The sequence below is a fragment of the Lissotriton vulgaris genome, chromosome 4_1 (assembly GCF_964263255.1).
Source record: "Lissotriton vulgaris chromosome 4_1, aLisVul1.2, whole genome shotgun sequence".
Taxonomy (NCBI): Eukaryota; Metazoa; Chordata; class Amphibia; order Caudata; family Salamandridae; genus Lissotriton; species Lissotriton vulgaris.
Genome location: NC_141691.1, coordinates 919,398,033 through 919,422,380, shown reverse-complemented (window position 1 = coordinate 919,422,380; position 24,348 = coordinate 919,398,033). Strand labels below are relative to the sequence as shown.

Below are 24,348 nucleotides of genomic sequence, written 5' to 3'. Positions count from 1 at the left end.
CTCTGTCACTTGTGTGGACTTCCCCGCAAGTGACATTGAAGGAGGGAGAATTGTGTGTTCTTCACAGGAATTATTCAGTGTAAATGTAATGAACATTAGTGCTTAATTTGTAAAAAAATAAAATGAAATAAATACTAGTGCCAGGGCCCTTGTCAGGAGAACACCACACCTTGCACCATTCCTTGCCCCTGCGAGCGCTGCCAATGACCGTGCCAACACAACAAATAACCGTCACACTCCTACAAGTGTGACAATTCATAGTATTCCATGCCCCCAAAGCTATAAGAATGGCTTGGGAGGCTGGTATTAGTCATTGTAAATGTTAAGTGAATAAATAAATAGCCGTTGCTGTGTTCATACCTAAATTAGGCAGACAGCGCCACCATGTGGAAGACTGTCATAAGCGCCAGTGCTGACAACTAAGTGCGGGTGCGAAGCACCGGAAACCACTGGCTCAAATTAAGCACTGTGAGCACATACAAAGTTGTACCTTTGTGAGGATTTATCAATATTTGCAATCCTTTTACTGCACTTCAACGCCCATCAAAATACACCTGGATGGCAGAGCCATAAAAGTTGCTAAAAGTGAGTGAAAGAGAGCATGACTCACTCATAGTTATTGGGGGGGGGGATGTTTATGTGAAAAATTATGTACGTGTGGAATTCGAAAGAAAGAAATAAAAATCTTTGCAGAGTTATGCATAAGTGTCTCTTAAAACTTTCCTGTGCCCAATTTGAAGCATTAGCAAAAGTGAGAATGTGTTTGCAAAACAATCAAATCCTTCCCACACGTAATGGGAGATGGACCTGAAGAAGAAGATGCACTCCATGCCCAGACCTGACATCCCTCCCCCATTGACCTCAATGGATGCAAATAAGCTATTGCTTTCCTTGATTTAGGCCTGATTGACAATGCTATATACACACCTTTTTGTAACTTAAGTGTGCTATGACATCGTTTATGTGCAACTGGGCCTTGCCAGTGCGACTGATCGGCTCTCTCCTTCTATCCACACTTAAACCTGCCTTTTATCTGGTACTGTACTGTTTTTAGGTTGAGCATCAGCCCGCATGCACAGTTTGCAAGACCTGCTGTAATCACTCTACGGAGTGTTATTACACATGCTGCTTGCCATTGGTTCACATCTCCATCACTCTGATTTCCTGGCACCTTATTTGCCGGTGCTCCTGATACATCACTTACATTTTTAAGCCAGGAGCACTAGCCAGTTACACTTGCCTTGCACTGTAGGTCTTTGTGTAATTTTTCCGCCTCCCACCTTTCCGATCCGAAGCCACCGACATCATCTGCGGCGCCCCCCAGGGCTCCTCCCTCAGCCCGATGCTGTTCAACATCAACATGGCCCCCCTCGCACAAGTGGCCCGCCACCACAACCTCAACATCATCTCCTACGCTGACGACACTCAGCTCATCCTCTCCCTCACCAAGAACCCACGCACCGCCAAAACCAACATCCAGGACGGAATGAAGGCCATCGCCGACTGGATGAGGAGCAGCCGCCTGAAACTGAACTCTGACTAGACGGAGGTCCTCATCCTTGGACCCAACCCCTCAGCCTGGGACAATTCCTGCTGGCCAACCACTCTGGGGACAGCACCGACACCCAATGACCACGCACGCAATCTTGAATCCATCCTTGACTCCTCCCTCTCCATGTCCAAACAGGTCAACGCCGCCTCCTCCTCCTGCTACAACACCCTCCGCATGCTCCGCAGGATCTACAAGTGGATCCCGACCGAACCAAGAAGAACAGTGACACGTGCCCTCGTCAGCAGCAGGCTGGACTATGGCAACGCACTCTACGCCGGAATCCCAGCCAAACACTTACGACGACTACAGCGCATCCAAAATGCCTCCGCCCGACTGATCATCAACGTCTCCTGCCGAAGCCACATCAACCCCCCACCTGAGAAACCTACACTGGCTTCCCGTCGACAAGAGGATCACCTTCAAACTCCTCACCCACGCACACAAAGCACTCCACAACGCCGGACCAGCCTACCTGAACGGCAGACTCAGCTTCCATACCCCTCTCCGCCAGCTCCGCTCCGCCAGCCTCGCCCGAGCCGCCGTCCCCCGCATCCATCGACAAACCTCAGGCGGCAGATCCTTCTCCTACCTCTCCGCCAAGGCCTGGAACACCCTTCCTACCCAGCTACGGCAGACCGAAGACCTACTCACCTTCAAAAGACTCCTCAAGACCTGGCTCTTCAAACAGTAGCAAAGCTTTGACCCCCCCAGGCCCCCCTCAGTGCCTTGAGACCCTCACGGGTAAATAGCGCGCTCTACAAATAGATTGATTGATTGATTGACTACTTACTTATTTCTATGTGTCCGCTTGACTGGTAGCCAGCACATCTGTTTTAAGTACAAGGGCGCCGCGCTCTGTTTCAGCGTGGCACCTGCTTTCAAATTAGAAAAACACGAGGGATGTTTTATTTAAAAACATCACCGAGTAGGGATTCCTGGCCGCAGACCTCCGAATCAGACAATACTTTCACCAAACTTTATATTGAACTTTTGGCCCGCACGGCACGGTTCAACCACCTCCATTTTATAGAAATACAACAAACTGATATGCGAGTAATGGCTTGAGGCAATTATGCACAGCATGATTTCTACACCTGGTGGGATTGTTAGGAGTATGTCAGAGTCTAGTCCCAAAGCATGCACTGGGTAATCATGCATTGTCAGCACCTCAAGAGCTGCCCTAAAAACTTCTGAATGCCTGTGAACTGCAGATGACTTGTGCCTCCTTATTCCATCTGCCTGTATTCCATTTTGTGCTGTTTTCAATTTACTTCCAAAGTGTCTCGAATGTTTAACACATGATACAATAATAGACAACAACATAATGCTCCCTCCCACGTATATCCGCCTAGCCCTCTGCTGACCCCAGTGCCTTGACCCACGGGCCCTGTGCAAGAGTGCATTCTTTAGCAAGCCTAGTATTTATCTTGCCCAATCACAGCTGTGAAACCTACCTAAATGACCATCATAAATAAACGTTGCTTTTGGCCTTCCGCAGTGACAAAAATAGACTGGGGCCAAATCACACTTTCTGGTGAAAGTACAAAGTTGTGCAGAGTGTTGTGTTCAGACGAAGTATTTTTCAAACCATATCTGTTTTTTTTCCCACTGTACAGGTGTGCCCTCGTAGCAGTTGTGTATGCAATTATTCGATTAAAACAGATTTCTTTAACCGTTCTGTTGGCACTGCATGTTTAAAAAAAAACAATCCCAATATGGTAAACTTAGGGAAAGAACGAGAAACAAGCGAACCTCTACTTTTTTGTGAAACAAGGAGCTTGGCTCACACGTCTACTGAGAATTTGCGCGAAACCCATGGATTGTTTGAAATAAAGATTTATATTTTTGCAATGAAGACACTGATCGAGCTTCTTTATTGACGTAATACTAACTTTGGAGTGCACCGCTCCAGTGTTCTCAATAAGCCTGTGCTGTTTCTTTCATTTTTCCTTCTTTCCGCTCACCTTCCCATTTATGTGTTAATTCTTCACCCCACCTCTCACTCTGCCACTGTATGTGTTGCCCCTACCCGAATTAAACAACCACTTGCAATGCATTAGGTTTTTCATTTGCAAGATTTTGCGCTATTGGCATTGTAAATGACTATGCCTTTTATTTATGTGTTTGAAAAACATGCAATATTAAAAAGCATTGTCATTTACAATACCGATGGGGCAAAGTTTTGAAACGGCGAGACCTGTTGCATTGCAAATGCTTGTTAGTTTATCTAGTATTTTGAAAATTACCTATTATGTATTACCGCCTTCTGAGACTTTATCAACACCAAAAGCGAGTGTATTGTTAATGCTTATAACCTCACTAGAGATAAAGGTCATGTGACTCACGTCCTTTAATACATCTGAGAGGTAGAGTGACCAACCGTCCGTAAATTTCACCGACAGTCTGTAAATTGGACCTCACGTCCGTTGTCCGTGAGGATCCCTTTTACGGACGCCTTTTGTCCATAATTTTGGGCCTTTCAGGGAACAGAGCTGTTCCCCTGCAAAAGGCCTCAGCTCCCTGATGGGGCCGCCTCGCACTCCTAGGAGCACAAGAGCAGCCCCACCCCGCCCATTGTTATTCTGTGTGGGGCTGATTGCCACATACAGAATGACAATAGGTCAGTCTGGGCTGGCACAGCATGTGGTGGCCTCCACCTGTCTTGGCCCAGGCAGGGCATTCTGTCACATGGAAGTGCAAAAATTGCCCATGCTGCTGCTAGGTGAGAATCAAGTTAACCAAAGAAAGGCGGTGAAAGAAGTTCAAAGTAAAGGATTATACTTTGCCACATCCATCTTACTAAATACTATTGAATACCATTAAGTGCTGCAAAAAATATTCTTCCTTCCTTGGTTATACCTGCTTTCCGGCATTAATCACTTTCCCTTTGTATGCCTTAGGGCAACTGTCATGGCCTTTAAACCTCCTTTCCTACCTTTTAACTCATCCAGGTAGGCCTGTGCTTTAATCTTGGAAAAGAAGATCCTAACCTGCCCTTCACTCACTACTTTGAGGCGGGATGGAAACATTAGATAGGCCTCGCAACCTATATTCTGGAAAGGGGTTATCATTTGCCTCATGCGCCATCTCCTTTCTACTGTCACGTGACAGAAATCTGGGCGGGCAAAAAACGTCGTACCATTGTACGACCGCTTCGCATCAGGCTTGGCTTTATCCATGATTTCCTGCCTCAATAAAAAGTTTCCAACATATATCAGAATTGCCCTTGGTTTATTTGATGCTAGCGCTTCCCTCTGCACCAAGGGGAACCTATGGGCCCTATGTAGCTCATTCTACCAGCTCCAGGAGGGCAGCTCTGGGAAGGCCCCCCTAAGCAAATCCACCACAAACCCCCGGACATCCTGCCCTTCTTTCCCTTCAACCACCCCACGTAATCTGACATTATTCCTCCTCTGGCGATTTTCATAGTCCTCGAGCTTCCAATGTACATCAGCCGTCCTTTTTTCCTGCTCAGTTTTAAACTCGTTCCATTTCCCAACATTGTTGTAGGTGTAACGTTACTTGTTCTAGGCGTAACGTTACTTGTTGTATTATATATCTGGATGCAATGACAGAAGCAACAAAAATACCATTTGGGCGGCACATTATATTAAGCACAGATTTTTAGTTTATGTGTTTTAAGCCACACATTTTATTACATCGAACACCCTTTTGGGGAGACCCCCCTAGTTTTTTCATCCTACTTAAAGCTCTGAAAACACCATGTCACAGACGCCCCACATCCATGACTCATGCCTTCCACTTTTTCAGATTGCCTATATGCAGGGGCATAGTGAACCCTGCCCCACCCCACCCTTTGCTTTAGGAACTACAGCAAGGGTGGAGTTCTTGATGGGTCTCATAATTAATGTGAAAAGGTGAGTGAGTAAGTAAGTGAAGGGATGGGTGGATGGATGGCTGGATAGATGAGTGAAATGATGGAAGGATGAGTGAAAGGGTGAATGATGGGCGACTGAATTTGTGGATGGATGCTTGAAATGATGGATGGATTGAGGAATTGATAAGTGAAAGGGTGAATGAATGGACGAATGAGTGAAAGGGTGGTTGTAATGCTGGATGTGTGAGTGAAAGGATGGATAGATAAGTGAATGAGTGAAAGGGTGGATGGATGAGAGAAAGGATGGATGAGTGAATGGATGGATGAATGATAGGTTCAAAGGATGGATTCATGAGTGGATGAGTAGGTGGGTGGGTGGGTGGGTGGATGGAAGGATGGATGGCTGGATGGCTGGATGGAAGGATTAATGGCTAAGTGAAAGGGGAATTGAAAGAGAAAGGTAATGCGTAAATGGATGACTGAACTGGTAAATAGGTGGAAGGATGAGTGACTGGCTGGATGAATGAATAAGTGAAAGGATGGCTGGATAGGTAAATTGATGGATGAGTGAATAGATGGATGGGTGGAAGAGTGGATGGATGAGTGCACGGATGGATAGGGTGAAAGGGTGGATGGATGAATAATGGATGAGTAAAAGGGTGGATTGAGGGATGAATGTGTGAAATGATGGACGGGAGGATACGTGATGGATAGGTTTGTAAATGGTTGAATATGGTCATGGATGGGCACACAGATGGAAGGACAGAATAAATGGTGAAAGACTGAATGATGGATGAAAGTATGATTATACATTGTAAGCCCCATTATCTTAAGCAACATTTCCTATACATTGACTTTCACATTTATATGAGTGATTGTCTCTATATAATATGTGTGTGTTGTAACGCACACAAACACTGTGACCCAAATACTTGAGATGAGTAGCACTATAGAAGAAATTAAAAAAAACATGAGAGAGGGTCTATGTGAAGATGAGGGGTGCCATTGGAGGGTGGTGTCAAGGCCAGACTGGCCAGACCGGGCATCAGGCGTTTTCTCTGGGAGCTGGAAAGGTGGAGGTGGTTTTGTTACCACAAAAAGACCTGCACGTTTGCTTAAAGCTGCGTGCATGCTGACACACTATGAACTGCACAATGTCTTGCCCTAATATAAACTTAGTTTTATTTGTACTTTAGTGGTTGTCTATTTACTTACTTATGTACTATTGCGCAACCTCCTCTGATGTGTCTGTAAAACGTAACTTTTGTCCTGAATTTTTACACTCACTGTCCTGAATTTACACCCATGTCAGTTGGTCACCAAAGGTCATGTGACGGCACGCCACTTCACCCATCCTGTTATTTTCGGCGAAACCCGAACCTTGGACTTTTCTTGGTTTCCCAGAACACTCCTGAGTTGTGAATTCTGACGAAAATGCGCTCCAATAAATACCAATATGTTGGTCAGACACCTTTGTTGCACAGTTTGTGTTTCCAGTGTGCTTGCACTCATGACGTGAATGTTGTACAGTCCATCATTAACCATCAGACTGTCTCTCAATGCACTGTGATTTCTGTTTATTTTTCACAGAAAAGCTCTGTAACAACTGTAACTCGGCCTTGGAACTGATCCCCTGCCGGGGACACAGCGGTTACCCGGTCACTAACTTCTGGCGCCTCGACGGCAAGGCCGTCTTCTTCCAGGTAGGGACTGTGCTACAGGCGCGCTTGTGTGGCTTCGCCAAACCGTCATGTATGTCCTCACATCACTTACAAGTGGACTGGTACATTACACTGTAATGTTTATGTCCAAATCTACACAGATAAATGACCTCGAGCCAAACAGAGGACTTTTGATACTTTCACCTTTTTATTTTGCATGTTGTGAACTTCTAAAAGACTATAAAAGCGTTGTAAAAGTGTTAAGATAATGGGCATAACTTCTGTCCCCAAATATCAAATTTCTTAATTTAAGATGGCCTCCCTCTTCTTCCGGATGGCTAGGATGTAATAATCGAGCAACACTGATGGATAAAAGTGAGTGCTCTTTGCTATAAGGAGCAACATATTTCTAGGGTAAAAATGGACCTCACCATTCCAAAGAGGTACCAAGAATAAAATAGCTTACCTTACGATTAATACTGACCGTTTGAAGACACAAAACAAACAAAATTCACAAAAACGCAAATTAGGTGTTAATAAATATTTTCTATATAGGCATTAGACTTGTATTTCAGAACTTCTGTCCAATCAAAATATGCCATTCTTTTCCGAGCCCCCTTTAGGCACACATGCTTTTAATTAAGTTGCAATGATATTTCCCTTCCAAAAACGAGCAACATCATCAATGGGGTACAAGAGAATAAAAAAATTCTAACATAGCTTTAGGTTCAGGACTAAAACAACTACTGCCAGTAGGTTATGTCGTAAACTGTATCAAAAATATGCAACACACTTTTTACAGTAAGGGACATGCAAATATATGCAGCTCCACCCACGAAAATGGTATTAATGTCTGCAGAAGAAGTTAATTAATTATATTTGTGAATACATTCTTAATTTCGGCCTGTGACTCAAGGAACATTTATCCTGCACTGTTTTTATCTCTCTGCATACTCATCTTTTCTCCATACAGAAAACCACAAGAGTAAGATACAAACAATCAACAGATGAAAAAGACAAAATAACAGTTTTCAGAAACGTATATTAATAGATTAACAATAGAAATAGTTCATTTTTTCACCGCACCTTTTGTGTATATCTTAATTTCTTCTGAAAGAATCATCCAGAATTTAGTAGGGCGTGTAAGCTGAAAGTTTTTGGCACTATAAACAACCACATGTGGCCACAAAAGTGAAAAAAAGTGATCAAAGGTGCTTCCCACGAGGCTTCTGGTGTGGTGTTGAATCATGGGTGGCTGTTGTGTAGATGATGAGTGAAGGTGGAGCTCCTACAATCTAGGGTGCTGCGTATTTGCCATGGTAAATTGTGGTTCAGCAAAGTCCATGAAAGATAGTGTTAATCATTTTAGGACAACAAAAGCTGGTCACAGGAAGTGATTACATAAAAAAAATCCTTTTAACTACTATGACATATGCGTTTTAGATTCCTAAACAGTGACACAGTTAGATGACAACCCCGAGCCTTCATTTATTTTAAATCCTCCCTGCTACACATGTTTCCCCATTGTAGGTCTTATTGTTCTTGCCATGGATCTAAGGTAAGCAAAGTCTTAGCAGGTATGGGTACATTAAATAAAATAGGTAAGAACAGTATAGAGAATGAAGATCTATTAAAAGCTTTAATGCACTCCACAACAAAATAAAGTATTGCTGGTGATTATTTTACTGCGACAGCAATATGTTTACTTGTCTGACCTTATCAAAACTATGACCACATCTCTCTCATAATAGGCAAAAGGAGTCCACGATCACCCGCGACCAGAGAGTAAATCCGAAACGGAAGCACGAAGGAGTGCGGTGAAGAGACAGATTTCTTCTTCTCACCTATCTCAGAAAAAGAGAGCATTAGAGATTGAGGTACGTCAAAAGTAGATATAACGTTTTTTTTGGGGGCTAAACAAAGTCTTGAAACAAACCCATATTTGAATTTTGTGCCAAAGTTCTGATCTAACAACTTTTTAGGTACCAACCAAGACCCATTGTTCACATCCTTCAAACAGTTCCTGTAAAATTACCTTCTCTTGAATGGGCTGAACCCTGTTGAAATAATCTATTGCTTTCTCGTGGCACAAATAACACCTACCCACCATGACTCCATGTCTTGGTATGGAACAAGAATATCATTGACAAACTATTGGCTAGGTTACTTACTGGTGATGTTCATTACACCGAGTCACAGTCTCCCTCGTCACAGTAACCATGGAGCACCCAGTGATCCGGACACAGCATTCACCCAATCAAAAAGGTCCTCACCCAAGATGGTCCCCCGGCAGGAAGTACCTGCCACCTGACCTATAACGGTGGGACCTATACAGGAAACATCCTGAAATATAAAGCAAAATCCATTGTTCGTCCCCCCCATCATCAAGGGCAGGCGGGAGGGAATAAGACTGTGATGAGGGAGACTATGACTCGGAGTAATGAACATTACCGGTAAGTAACCGAGTCATTACCTACCTCGTCCGTCTCCCTCGTCACAGGAACCATGGAGCGTATACCGAAGCAAAAGACGAACAAGGAACCGACACCATGATGCCAGAAAAATAGAAATGTTAATCAATGCAGACAAGAAACACAATCAGTGGACAGCCGCAAGGACAGCGGAACCAAAATCCCCAGAAAAAATCTCCCCATCCTCAACCGATAATGTGAAACAAAAGTGTGAGGGGAGGACCAGGTAGCCGCAGCACAAAGATCCTTAAGGGAAGTCCCTTTGAATGATACCCAAGAGGAAGCCAAACCCCAGGTAGATCGACCCTGAACAACCGGGGGAAGGGACACACCCGAATGGCGGTAGGCCAGGGAGACAGTGGAACGCACCCAACGGGAAAGAGTGGCCTGGTAGGGCGATGACCCTGCCGGGCAACACCAAAGGTAACAAACAAAAAATCCACATGGCGAAAGGAGGCAGTGCGCTCTAGGTAAATCACCAGAGCCCTGGTCAAATCCAGGGAATGGAGCCAGATTTCCTCATCAGTAGAAGGGGAAGGGAAAAAGGCAGGCAGGACAATGTCCTGAGACAAATGAAAAGCTGAGGGAACCTTGGGAAGAAAAGCCGGGTCAGGACGGAGGACCACTATCAGGAAAAAATTCAAGAAGGGAGGATGACAAAGCAAGGACCCAAGTTCCCCCAAACAACGGCCAGAAGTAATGGCCACCAGAAAGCAAACCTTCAGGGTCAGAAACTCCAGAGAAACCGAAGTCAGAGGCTCAAAGGGAGAATCCTGCAAGGCATGAAGGACCAAGGGAAGATCCCAGGGTGGGACAGAAGCAGCAACGACAGGCCGCCGAAGAAAGAAACTGCACAGAAGGCGCGAAGCCAAGGCCTCAAAGAGAACGAGAGAGGATCCTCGGAGAGCCTTAATGCCGGACCACTGGCTGTGGAGTGTAGAGACTGACAGACCAATCAAAAACCCATCCCGGAGGAACTCAAGAACAGAACCCCCTTCACAGGAATCAGGGAGAAAACCCCGGTAAGAACACCAAACAGAGAAATTCCGCCAGTGGCACTAGTAGATCTTAAGGGTACTGCCTTTACGAGAATTCTGGATAGACAACGCCACAGCAGAGGAACACCCCAGGGAGACTAGCCTTTGCCTTTCAATTTTCAAACCCCCAATGCCAACTGGGTGAGAGCCTGACGAGACAGCTGAGGAAAGCGGAGAGGAGCAGGTGACAGCGGGAACCGCCAAGGAGGAGCAACCGCCAGAAGTAGAAGGAGGGAATACCAAGATTGGCGAGGCCAAGGGGGAGCCATCAAAAGCACCAACACCCTCTACAACCTGATCTTTGTCAGAACCCTGCTGAGAAGGGGACAAGGAGGAAAGGCATATAGAAGACCCTGGGGCCCAGGGAAACTCAGGGCATCCACCCCCCACGCACCCACGCAAGGCAGAAGGGCACAGAACCTCGGCAGAAGAGCATCCTGAGGGGACGCAAAGAGATCCAACCAGGGCCTCCCGAACCTCTCAGACAGTTCCCGAAAAACCAGAGGACACAGGGACATAGAGACAGAAGAGGGAATAAGGTGACTCAGCTGGTCCGCACGCCCATTCTCCCTCCCCGGCAGAGAGACAGCCATCAGGCCCAGCAGATTGTCTTCCGCCCAAGACCCAATCTGATCTGCCAGGAGAGCCAAAAGAGGAGAGCGAGTGCTCTCCAAATGGTTCAAGTAGGCAAGAGCCACCTGACTGTCCTGACCTGAACCCACAAGTCTCGCAGGTGAGGAGCAAAGTGCACAACAGCTTTGAAGACAGCAGCCAGTTTGAGGACATCCAGCTCTCTGCAGGGGACCAAGCACCCTGGGCAGAGAGAGACCAGAGGGTGGACACCCAACCCCAAGGGCTGGCATCGGTGGTCATGGTACAGGGAAGAGGAGGATCCAGGGTAACACCCCTCGCCGGGTTTTCCGGCACCAACCACCACTGCAGCAGGAGAGACATGGCAGGAGTCAGAGGAACAGAGGCCTCGTAGTCCAGGGACATCGGATCCCTGTGGGCCAGAAGGTGATACACCAGATGGTAGAGGTGTATGCGAGCCCAAGGGACCAGGAAGAGAGAGGCAGACATGTCCCACTGAACCCGTAACCAGGTCCGTGCGGAGGCTGAAGAGCTCGACAGGAGGGAGTTCAGATGAGACCGGAGACGGAGCTGGTAATCTGGAGGCAGAAACACCAACACCAACCCCAACCCCAACCTGGTGTTGAAGAGAGCACTGATGAACTGAAGCTCCTGCGAAGGGACAAGGTGGGACTTGCTGACAATTACCAGGAACCCAATAGACTCCAGGCAAAGCCGGACCAGCACCACATTTTCCAGGGCCTTAAGAAAAGACGAGGAAGAGATTAACCAATCGTCTAGGTAAGGAAACAGCACCCCCTGAGCATGCAGAAGACCCACCAGGGGAGCCAGGACCTTATTAAAAACCATGGGGGCAGAAGCCAACCCAAAGGGAAGTACACAAAACTGGAAGTGTTGACCCAGGGCAACGAATCTCAAATAACACTTGGAGAGGGGATGCACAGGAATGTGGTAATAAGCATCCAAAAGGTCCAGAGAGGACAAAGGCCCCAGAGGAAACAAGTGGCTGGATCAAGAGGCACCACAGTAGCTCCACAGACGCTCAGCACGGAGAAGCGGAAAAAATGGCAAATGGAATACTGCAGCGCCCAGCGAGGGAGCAGCAATTTAAAAGGAATACCTCTGCGCCCAGCGCCCAGCGAGGGAGCAGCAATTTAAAAAGAATACCGCTGCGCCCACGCCAAGGGAGGGAGCAGCGAATTAAAAAAGAATACCGCTGCACCCAGCGCCCAGCGTGGGAGCAGCAGCGAAACAACAAAACAAAAGAATACCGCTGCACCCAGCGCTCTCAGCGGGGGAGCAGCAGTGACATGTAAAAAAGAAGAAAGCAACCTCTCCCCTCGCTCAGCGCGGGAGTGGAGCCAGCAAAACCGCTGCCCCTGGAGGAGCAGAGGTGTACAAAAACGGGGACACTATAGCAGACCCCGAAAATGAGAAAAAATTTATAATAAACATACCGAGCCGGTGATTACAAAAACCGCCTTGTAACATAGAAAGGGTGTTCCAGTCGGAACACAGAGAAAAAAAACAGGATGTTTCCTGTATAGGTCCCACCCTTATAGGTCAGGTGGCAGGTAAATCCTGCCGGGTGACCATCTTGGGTGAGGACCTTTTTGATTGGGTGAATGCTGTGTCCGGATCACTGGGTGCTCCATGGTTACTGTGACGAGGGAGACTGACGAGGTAGGTAATGTCTGACATAAATATTGTACCTAAATATCCTTTACCAAAGTATTGGCACCATGGGACTTAAAAACTGAAAGTCAAACACTGGGATAGTATTCTTCCAAAGGCTATTTGTGTCAGTAGATATTTCTATAAATTATATTCTAATGCACATCCCTATATCCCACACTTCTCTAGGCAACCTTAGTAATGACAAGCTGCAAGGACCTCCATACTTACAAACCTGTATATGTGACTTCACTAAGTCTTCTTTTGTAGCAAAGATGCCGTATTTATGACTTCTCCTCATTTATGTACCATTATAGATGTGCAGGCCTATCGTTTTCAGATATCCTATGTAAATCCTTCAGATATCCTCTAACTAGCCTGCACTACTTAAAATTTAAATAAATAAAAATCAAAGGTGGGATTTCCTCAAGGAGAAAAGTACCCAGACTAACCATTTGGGAACGAAGAGCCAGAGCTTTGGAAGAAGGGGTAGAGGCAACCACTGGCAACCTCTCCAGCAGGATTTGGTAGTCCACAGCATCAAAGTCTGTAAAATCTTGAGACCCTTTAGAGACAGACCTTCAGCCACTTCAGCTTGTTCACTCACAAAGATTCTAATTTGAAGCAGTGTTTATGTTACGACAGAGCATACAATTTTGCTATAAGTGTAGGATGTATCCATCATGGTGGAAGCAAAGGGGAGCAAACCATGTTAGCTATGGTGCCCTCCAAAATTGAGGTAAGTTGGCTATCTTGAGGGCATGCATAGGAAGATTTGAGTACAAATTTAGTGGCAAGCGGGCCAATTGCCTGTATGTTAAGCTGGCAATTTGGCCCATAAACGTTTAGGACATGAGGAAAATATCCACTTTGCACCGTTGTAATGACTTCAAGAACTTATATCCAGGGATCCTGGACTGGAGATCTGGGCGGTGCCACAGGTTTCTTTTGCAAATTTTCCAGCTGCAACCATTGCAATAATTGAGTAATGCATGGGTTTTAGTTGCAATCTGCATCAATACACTTTCATTGCCTAAGTTAGACCTGTGAGTGTCCTGTTGTCTTAATAGCAAAGAGGGAAATGGAATCCTGTCCATTCTACTTGCATTACTGGAGCGTTTGACAAGAATAGACAAGACAGGGTACCAACTTTTGCCTCAGACCATACCGTATAATCGGGGAGATCCCTCAAGAAAAATATCACTGGATGATTCCTTCTCTCATTTACTTTCCGATTTCACGTTTAAGGACCGCATCCTTGATGAACACACTTCATGAGGCCATCCACACCCAGTGTTCTTTTCTTAAGGCTGTCAGTGCTCAAGCAAACAGAAGCCATATTTCATTAGCATGACTCAGTAGATTTGCCAGAAGTCATGAAGAATATTAGGCAGTGATATCACTTTTTTAGTGCGGGAGGCAAAACCTTTGGAACTCCAGGCAAAGTGAAATTTACCTTCTCCCACCTAGGCAATGCTTCCAGACTCTGGACCTGATTCTGCAAAGGGCCACTGCACTCGTGTCGGTGGCCCCATAGTCGTGGGGGAGTCTCCACACTCAGGGAGGAGTCTCCATAATGAGAATTCTCCTTGAAAAGATTCCGCCCCAAGTGCGAGAATTCCCCCACGACTGTGGGACCTCCGCCACAAGTGTAGAGGCCCTTTGTGAATCAGTCCCTCAGTCGTACACCTGTGACTGGTGACACTTAACTGCCGCATACAATTCCCTGGACACCATGGGGCATATTTCTGAGAGAGTTGTGTCACGTCTGCATGACGCGATGTGCTACATGCTCTGTGCAAACCTCACATTTTTCAGATTTTTGAAGCCACGCAAAGCCATTTTGCTTGGCTTTGAGTGGCTCAAAATATCTGAAGTAACGCATTGCAGCACAAATCGCTGCATGACCTTACTCTGCCCTGGTAAGGTGTTCCATGGGGTTTGCATGGGTGTTCCCTCGCTACTCCCATGGTTTTTGATGAATCTCCAGACTGACAAGACCTTGTAAACCTGGGAATGTGCCAAAAAGATACACCTCGTCAGGAGAGATGTAATGAGGAGAAATATCCTTTTTTCTCCTAGTTACTTCCTCCTTCTATGAGTGCTGCATTTTGCAGAACACAAAGACCGAGGATTATGCCTCCCAGGATTGTTTTTGTGCTGGAAGATTCCTTCCTGCATAAAAACAATCCTGCATGTAACAGGCAACCTTACCCCATAGTGCAAGGGGACCTGCTTTGGCGCTTGTCAGCCCATTTTGCGCCAAAGTAGGGGAGAAAGTCAAGAATGCACCTTTTCCCAGTGATGCAGTGCAGCACAGCAAGGTGATTTTCTGTGCCACCATTTCATAACTATGCCTCTTTATTTACAGTTGGATATCTCAAACATTCTGAAGATTTACACCAGAAATCGCGATGCAAACGTTGAACAAGTGTGGTCAGTTGGTTAGTCATTGGTCCCTAGCAGGCGTGGGCTCCATTGATTGTTGAGGTGTCTCGGGCAACTTAAGCTTTTTGTGAGATCCAGTGGAATTCCCAAATCATTACATGCATTCCTTGTTTTTCCCTTTCTCGCTCACTACCCAAGGGCCACTAAAATTATATGACAATTAATGACCAAATTATACGGTAGGGTTGATTAAGTTATACACAGATAAAATGCAAACTATGCAAAATCATGTGCCTATATAAATGCCATTGTTTTGTCACATTAGCAATCACTAGTAGTCTCGATAAAAGATAAAAGTTTTGCCTTATTAGCACCAGGTTTACACTCAAAACAGCAATCAACAACAAAAGGGGACCATTTAGGGCCCGATGTAGGTCGGTCGGTAACGGCCGAAAATCGGTATTTTCGGCCGTTACCGATCGGTATACATGATTTGACATGTAGGTGCACTATTTTACCGAATCGGTAACTTTACCGAATCGGTAAAGTTACCGATTCTGTAAAATACAGAATCGGTAACTTTACCGATTCGGTAAAGTTACCGATTCGGTAAAATACCGATTCGGTAATTTTACCGATTCGGAGCCACCCATATGTAGGTGGGACTCTTCAGAGTCCCAGGAGCCTTAACGAATCGGTATTTTACCATCAAATCCTATTTGATGGTAAAATAACGATTCCGGTGTGCATGCACATGTGTGCATGCACACCTATGCCATGTGACAGGCAGACCTGCCCTTAGGGCAGGTATGCCTGCCACATGGCACCCGTGCCTGTTTTGGGGGTGCCAGAGGGTGTCAAAGTGACACCCCCTGCACCCTTGAGAAATTCGGTATTTACCGATTCGGTAAATACCGAATCGGTAATGTCCATTCATTCCTATGGGCTTCAAAGCCCATAGGAATGAATGGGCATTACCGATTCGGTATTTACCGAATCGGTAAATACCGAATTCATCCGATTCGGTATTCCAGCACATCTGGAATACCTACATATCGGACCCATTGATTTACCGATTTTAAATTACCGAATCGGTAAAATTCGGTAATTTAAAATCGGTAAATCAATTTTACCTACATCGGGGCTTTAACCTCTACAAAAAGTCTGCTGCTACATGCACCACATTGGCACTTTTATAAGTAACTTTTGATCCGTTTGAGTTAGAACCATGTTTTATTATTCTATTCTGAAAGTTGTGCACCAGATGGTGAGTTATGTGGCATTGGCTGAACATCTATATTTAAATATAAATGCCACAGCTGCAGAATGACATAATTTCAATGTCTATCCTCAGTCTAAAGATGCAGTGCCAAAGAGCATCTCATAGCTTGGCCTGGGCAGAGCTTGCGCAGTTTCAGTCAGCGGAATTCTGCAGAGTTACCAAAAAACTCTGTGAGATTCCATGGTGTTCTGCAAGTGGGCGGAGTATTCCATGTGGCTGCGAGGGTGCTGCATATGTATGGGTAGGAATTTAACAGGGGAACCCTACTCACTGGGAGCCTGGGTAAAAGTGTTTCTACAAAAAACAATGGCTCCTGTGGAAAATTACTCAAATAATATGATAATGTTGCTGCACAATGGCAATGTAGGTGATTCGAAAACAGACGAAAGGCAAGTAGGTGGTATATACACTGGAAGAATATATTTGAATACCAGCCAGATTAATTACTGATTTTACACATATAGACAATATACACATATTATATACACTTATACATTTAGAAAACAGTGAATTTGTGTCCCAAGTGAATGATTTTAAACAAAAAACAACTTATTTACAAAAATTCATACAAAAAAGGAAAATAACATAGGGATTCTGTTTTAAATTCGTTTTTTGAAAAGAAAGAAAGCGACCTATTGGTTCATTTCAAAATTAATATTCAAGTTGACCAATAATGACAACTTAAAAAACGGTCTGCTTCTTTACAAGTTGTCGACGACGTTTCGACCTTGTATGGATAGAAGGTCTCTTCAGGACTGACTGTATATGGGGCACCTGCGATTTGCTGGTAATTATGTATATACAAGGACAGTGACACCGTGATGAAAGTGAATGGAAGCAACTTACAGAGATCCCAGCCGGGACCCATGTAGTGACTCAATTCGATGTACTCGTAATGTTTTATTCGATTTCTGAAACTTGTCACCGGTTCAAAACAACCTTTGAGCACTTAATAGTGCTAAGGGTGGATCAAGGTTCAAGCCAACAAGGTGGCCGAAGTATAAGGGGCTCAGACGATGCTGGCTCTTTGATACAATTCTGCCGATCGGTAAGCTCTGCCATTGTGCAGCCGCCATCACTCACGGGATTGTCCATAGTTCACGAATTGTATCAAAGAGCCAGCATCGTCTGAGCCCCTTATACTTCGGCCACCTTGTTGGCTTGAACCTTGATCCACCCTTAGCACTATTAAGTGCTCAAAGGTTGTTTTGAACCGGTGACAAGTTTCAGAAATCGAATAAAACATTACGAGTACATCGAATTGAGTCACTACATGGGTCCCGGCTGGGATCTCTGTAAGTTGCTTCCATTCACTTTCATCACGGTGTCACTGTCCTTGTATATACATAATTACCAGCAAATCGCAGGTGCCCCATATACAGTCAGTCCTGAAGAGACCTTCTATCCATACAAGGTCGAAACGTCGTCGACAACTTGTAAAGAAGCAGACCGTTTTTTAAGTTGTCATTATTGGTCAACTTGAATATTAATTTTGAAATGAACCAATAGGTCGCTTTCTTTCTTTTCAAAAAACGAATTTAAAACAGAATCCCTATGTTATTTTCCTTTTTTGTATGAATTTTTGTAAATAAGTTGTTTTTTGTTTAAAATCATTCACTTGGGACACAAATTCACTGTTTTCTAAATGTATAAGTGTATATAATATGTGTATATTGTCTATATGTGTAAAATCAGTAATTAATCTGGCTGGTATTCAAATATATTCTTCCAGTGTATATACCACCTACTTGCCTTTCGTCTGTTTTCGAATCACCTACATTGCCATTGTGCAGCAACATTATCATATTATTTGAGTAATTTTCCACAGGAGCCATTGTTTTTTGTAGAAGCATATGTATGGGTGCCGCGTCTCCTTCACGTTGTTTGATAAAAGCAGCTGCTTGTGTTTGAGCTAAGTAACTAAGTTTAGATTTTCAATACCTAACTCCACATATAAGTACATATATCTTCAAGGTATGTAGATGTGGGGTTAGGGACAGTAAATCGATATTTCCCTATAGGCACTTACCTTTCAATATTTGGTCCCTCAATATTCTCAACCATAGTATTCTAAGGTTGATAGTCAGTAGTACAATCCCCAATCCATAAAACAGCCAAAAGAGCACAAGTTATTTGACCCACACTTGGAGCTGTGACTTCCTTAAAGCCATGTGCTCACAACACAAATCCAGTTCCTTCAATGTGGTTTCTGTTCTTTTGTGCGCTGTAGTAATAGAGTTGTCAAAATCAGTAATAGTTTAAAATCCACATATACTGAGGAGCTGTAACAACCAAAGAGTAGTAGGCACAACTACAGGATCACATGACTAATCTATGCACTTGATTCAGTTTTGGTGGGAAAGCCAAATCCTGTGGTTCCTGGACTAAGTACTAAATCTGGAGGCCAGTCTTTCTCTGGAAATTCTTCCACCACATGAATAGTAAGGTGGGTGGAACTGCTCACAGGATGACACAGTGTCGCCATAAAAGTGTCCTAAGTCTTCCAGATAAGCACACATTTCCATTCGAATTAGTATTTTCTCACAGGAAATGCTGATTCTATGGATTTTCCATTCAGACATGGAGATGCTGTGTTTTACGCTGTAGGCAAAACCTTCAGGTAGAAAAAAACATGTGAAGTGGGTCCATGATGTCAATGTCATTCTCTTAGCTATTTCTAGAGATCAGATGCTGTGGGTTTTAGATGGTTATTTGAGTACTTTTTGCTACTGAGGAAAGTGCAGCAGAGTGCCTGCAGGGAGACATGATGGCTCTATATACAACAAAAAATGGAAATACATATATAAATAGCCTGGGTTGTAACATCAATTGCTGAATAATCAATATGGTCGCATCTGGACGGCACCAGAAGGGTACTCTGCTGTATATTTCTGTCTTTGGATTGAATTGTGTCACTTAAAATTATTACCACACTTAATGAGTAATGTATTTGTTTTTGTAAAGCATGTGTAGTATCTTTAGACCTGTGAATGTTAACAGGAGCAAAAATACCTAACCAACAGTCCTGACTCTTGCATGAGTTTCTCCTCCCAGTTAATATCTGTGCACAAATAAATGGGGACTAACAAGCATACACGGTAACAGAGGCCATTTGGATACAATATTACACCTTGCACTCGGGTGCACACCAACAGTTACCACCAGATAAAACCTGGTGGTACGTGTCTGGCTAAACAGAGGAGAAGAGTAAATTGCACTCAACTACAAGGCTAAACTCAATCAATCTATCTGGATCTGGATAGCGTAGCTGCTTCTTCTGTGAGGTTCTCGAGGCGCAATGGGGTCCTGCTGTGGGATCACACTACCTGTTCCTAAAGGTTGGACATCCATGTCTTTAGGTCCTTCCTGAACTGTTGGAGCAATGTGCGTGGAGAGGGTGTTCCAGGTCTAAGCTGCTGTTAGCCGGGTGGATGCACTGGGTAGCAGCTAGGGAGAGGGATCTGGAACGGAGTTCCCTAGCAGGTTGGTACAAATTCACTTGTTTGTTGAGGTACGCTGGTCCTTCATTGTGTAATGCTTTGTAAGAGTGGGTGAGCTGCTTGAACTGGTATCTCTTCGAGACTGGTAGCAAATGGAGTTTCCTGAGGTGAGGGGTGGTGTATGTATTTCTCGCAGGTCAAGGATGAGTCTTGCTGCTGTGTTCTGTATGGTCTGGAGTTTCCTCAGGGGAAGTGTAACTCTCACTCAACTTCTAATTTAAGTTAGGGGTAAAAAGAGGTGCAAAGTCAATTTGCACCATTAATGGGCCCAATTACAAGTCAGATGGTATGGGATTCCTTGGGGTTACTGCTACACCTGATCACAACTGACCCATTGTTCCTGTACTCCTAATCATTATGTCTAGGAACATCCAGCCAAAAAACTACACCTGGTAAAATCACATAGGAGTTAGGGCAGGGCTGCAGGCCTCTCCACACCCCAACCCCAACATGGTGCCAGAAACTCCAAAGGGAAGCATGGAAAGCTCCCCTTGCCTTTCAACATCATGCTCTGCCCCAGACGCCCTCAAACACCCTGCCTCCCACTCCTCTCACACACATCAATCACCCCATACCAGTTTACCACATGCTTAAAGCAGGATGTAAATGGTAGTGGAAAATTGCCTTTTATAACTGCAGACTAGGGGTCCTACTTACGCTTTTTACTTGATAAAACCTGGTCCGCAAGTCATTCCCCACTGTGGCCAAATACCTCCTAATAGCCACAATTTGCATGGGCATTACAGCCGGAAATGTCAATTATGGCCACCCGGTATCCCAGAACCTACATGCTCATATTTTGTATCCCGGTATCCCAGAAGCTACTAACTCATATTTTACCTTTTAGCAGTGACTTGTAGAGGTCTAAGCGATTACCTAGGTTTATTGGCCACTATTGGCTGCAGGAGAAAACGTTTAGTTTGCAGTTCTGGAAACTGTTACTATAGTTTCGAAACATCGCCTCAAACGTTGCTCACATATGACAGAAGTAATAAACGTGTTGGTTTATTTCTTTGTGAACACCTTATATTGGCTGGAAAATAAATAATTCTTCTATTTGGTTTTCATTGCAGACAGGAAGGTATCACGACAGCGGCGGCCATTTTAGCAACATGCATCCGTTGTCGTGCCTGGAAGGCCCAGAGCGCTTTGGCATCCTTGCTGACCCAAGTTTCCCTGTTCCGGCTCAGCATTACCCATCCTTTCAGAACCCAGAGCTTTACAAAGCCACTTACGACTCAGCCAGCTTTCAGGGGGAGGCGGTGTCACCATTTCAAAAGTGTCCTAATCCTAGAATCTATGTGCCGAGGACACCATGCAGTTATGAATTCACCATGCCTGGCTACTTAGGTTCCAGCTCGTACCCAGCTTTTTACAAAGATCTGAACAATGGCCCTGCGGATTCTGACCACATTCCCTTGAGTGTGCCCCAACACAGCGCCAGTGCCCTCAACGTCCATGATAGGAGCTGTGAAGTCCCAGGGAAACATCACGGCTGGAAGCAAATTTTTGGAAAAACTGGTTATGGAGATCGAAATGACTATGGACAGATCCAGGCCACCACTGGACATCCATATTACAAAGGGGACTACACCTGCAGGTATGGTAGCACCCCTTCTCCAGCAGCCCCGGCCCTGCAGACTGTGATCACCACCACCACCAAGGTGTCCTACCAGGCGTACAAGCCGTCGGTGGTGAAGTTCACAGACAATACGTGTGAGGGCAAAAACCTCCAGAACTGTGGCCACCTTCCAGACAATGCCCTGGAAACAGGCTACCCAGAAGTGAAAGTGCAAGAGGACTTTGGAGTGATCAAGACGGCACTGGGTTACCAGCAGGATCCTGTCCCCATCAAAAGTGACCGGCTTGAGAATCTGGACACGTACCGATACCCATACACGGGAAACAATTACCCAGAGCGCATGGGACATTCATTTACATTTGAAAACAGTGACTTCTGAGCAATGAAATGAACTCCGGAGACTGGATTAAAACAGATTTGAAATTGTACATTGCGAGCTGGAGATTTGCTAAATATGTAATTTTTCCTCTTTGTTTAATTTTAAATCACATTTTACTTTGAGTCCTAGTTTCAGGAAGTGAACATGCTTCATTTTCATTGGAGTTTTGGTTTATTTATTTTGTCATTGAGCTCTGTCACGACTATCCCATGCCTCTCTCCATTGCACAACCAACTCATCCTTCTCCTCAATGAATATGTGGTAGCCAGAAAGTGAAGGAAGCCACACAGGGACAAAGCAGGATACAAAGATTCTGGGCTGATCAAAGTCTAATGTTTTATGCCCTGAGCTATGACAACCTATGTGAGGACCACAAGAGTTGACCTCTTCCCACCACCCACACAAACAACCTGTTAACAGCTCCAGTGTAGATGGTAGCAGGAAGTGGAGTGCCTTGATGCTTTCAGCATTGCCACATTGGGTGGGGTTCATACCCATCAACTTGAAGAACAATCTCACTGTGTGAGGTAGGGCGGGGACTTTAAAGGGGCGGGGCATCATGCCTAGAAGTACTTACAAGACACTTTTGAACCCCACCTCGCCCCAAGCCCCCTCCTCCCATAAACAAAGGCTGGTGCCCATGCCCTGGAGTGTTTTCACACCCCTTAATGGACTTCGACAGTTCAAAGCCTCGGAAAACAAGCTGGAAAACCACTATTTACAGTGGTTTTCAGCTCATTTTCCCTGCCAAAGTGTGATTTTGGCTGGTCACTGGGAGTCAGTGTGATGGGAGCTGATATTGTGGGTCACACAGTGGCATTGCGTGAGTTGGCGGGTATGGGGGTTTCCCCTGCCAGTGCTTGGCTTTAACTTATGCATTCGGGCCACTTTGCCAAGAACCACAATTTGTTCCTTTATGAAAGTATAAACTCCGGCATGTGTTGGAGTTCAACTGCTCGCCGTTTATTAACGTTTTCACAATACATGCACCGCTCACAGGCAAGGCAAACCATTTTAAATATTTTCTATGATAAATATAGTAGCAAACATGGCAATAATCCTCCTCCAATGATCAGGCAAAGTTGAATTATTTCTGAGGTGTTCTGTCTTTGAGGTACCTTCTATGCTGGATGACAGGATTAACTTGCTAACCACTATTAGTACTTGGTAGCTGCCCCCCAGCCAGGCTTGGCCTGCGAGTGCAATGTCTGTTTTATGGTAACTCCGCCTGTTCCAATTTTAGTCAGAATCCAAAGGCATACTGTTGGAAACCATCCTCTCCCATTGGTCCGTCTTTCTGACTGGGCAGGACTCCTGTAATCTTGAGCATGATCACTAGATTACCACTCATGTCATTACGATGCCTTGTACTTCTTCTCTTTTCCATTTGGCGATGATGGGATGCTGCAAGTTGACAGCCTTTACTGTGGCTTCCTTCTCCAGGGAGATCCCTAAGTTGCCCCCTGACTGCCCCCTACTGGTTAGTCAAGGATAGCGTGCCAATTGCTTTATTCTTGTCTTTGCACTCTTTATTTGGTATTGGCACTGCCCCATTGGTAGGCTAATTGAAACTCACCTCCTCCACTTCTGATGGCAACCCCCCCCCCCTTCTTGTCTCCTATGTTCTTTTGTCGCCGACCCTTTGTGCTACCCTTGGGCTTTGGGGCCACTGATGCCCCTTACATAGGCAGGCTTGCATTAAACTATGCTGTTCTACACTTTGGTACATCTGCTGTAGCTAAGAACGTATTGCAGGCCTTTTGTAAAAGTGCTTCAATAAAATGTACAGACCTACACCTCAGACTGCATGTTCACCTTTCTTCTCCGCGTGACGGATCTCAATGGGAAGGGCTTAGGTGGATCAGGTTTTCTAGTCGCAGTTTTGCTGTTTTGTTTGTTGTATAGGATGAATTTGGGCATATTGCCTAGTGTTTGTGAATCCTGCCAAAGCACTAGGAACTGAAACCTTTTTCACACAAATATTTCCAGTGTAAACTAGGGGTCAGTCCCTGCCCCGCAGCCCTGCATCCATGGGCTTCATGTAAGTCTCGTAAGGCCTCGCTGCTGTGTCCAAGAATGCCTCGTTGAATGAGTATCAGGAGTTACTGGCCACATCAGAAATAACATAGGGTAATAAATCACTCATGCATTACCAGGGACAAATCCTCCAGGTCATTTCTGATGACAGGTCACAGTGATGGTAGCCCCCAAGGAACAACAGAACATAATCCCCGAGATTTCATTCCAAAATGGTAGCCTGAGTTCCTTAAAGGAAACAAGGTTGCTTCTATTTTAGAAAATTTTGCTGAGATCAGGCAGTGGTACTCTGGGGCACCTCCTGCTCCCTCTGAAGTTGTCAAACCAATTCCCAAAGGAGCAGGGGAGACCCCTTC

At 45.1% G+C, this 24,348-nt stretch overlaps 1 protein-coding gene across 1 annotated transcript in view; it reads left to right on the top strand.

Annotated features, from left to right (window-relative positions):
- GCM2 (GCM transcription factor 2) overlaps window positions 1–24,055 on the top strand; it is a 72,504-nt gene extending 48,449 nt beyond the window's left edge. The window contains exons 3-5 of the mRNA XM_086966881.1: window positions 6,981–7,093; window positions 8,803–8,928; window positions 21,068–24,055. Of these exons, the coding sequence (XP_086823007.1) occupies window positions 6,981–7,093; window positions 8,803–8,928; window positions 21,068–21,955 (1,127 nt within the window). The 3' untranslated portion in view covers window positions 21,956–24,055. The remainder of the gene's footprint in view (window positions 1–6,980; window positions 7,094–8,802; window positions 8,929–21,067) is intronic.
- Window positions 24,056–24,348: the final 293 nt, after the last annotated feature.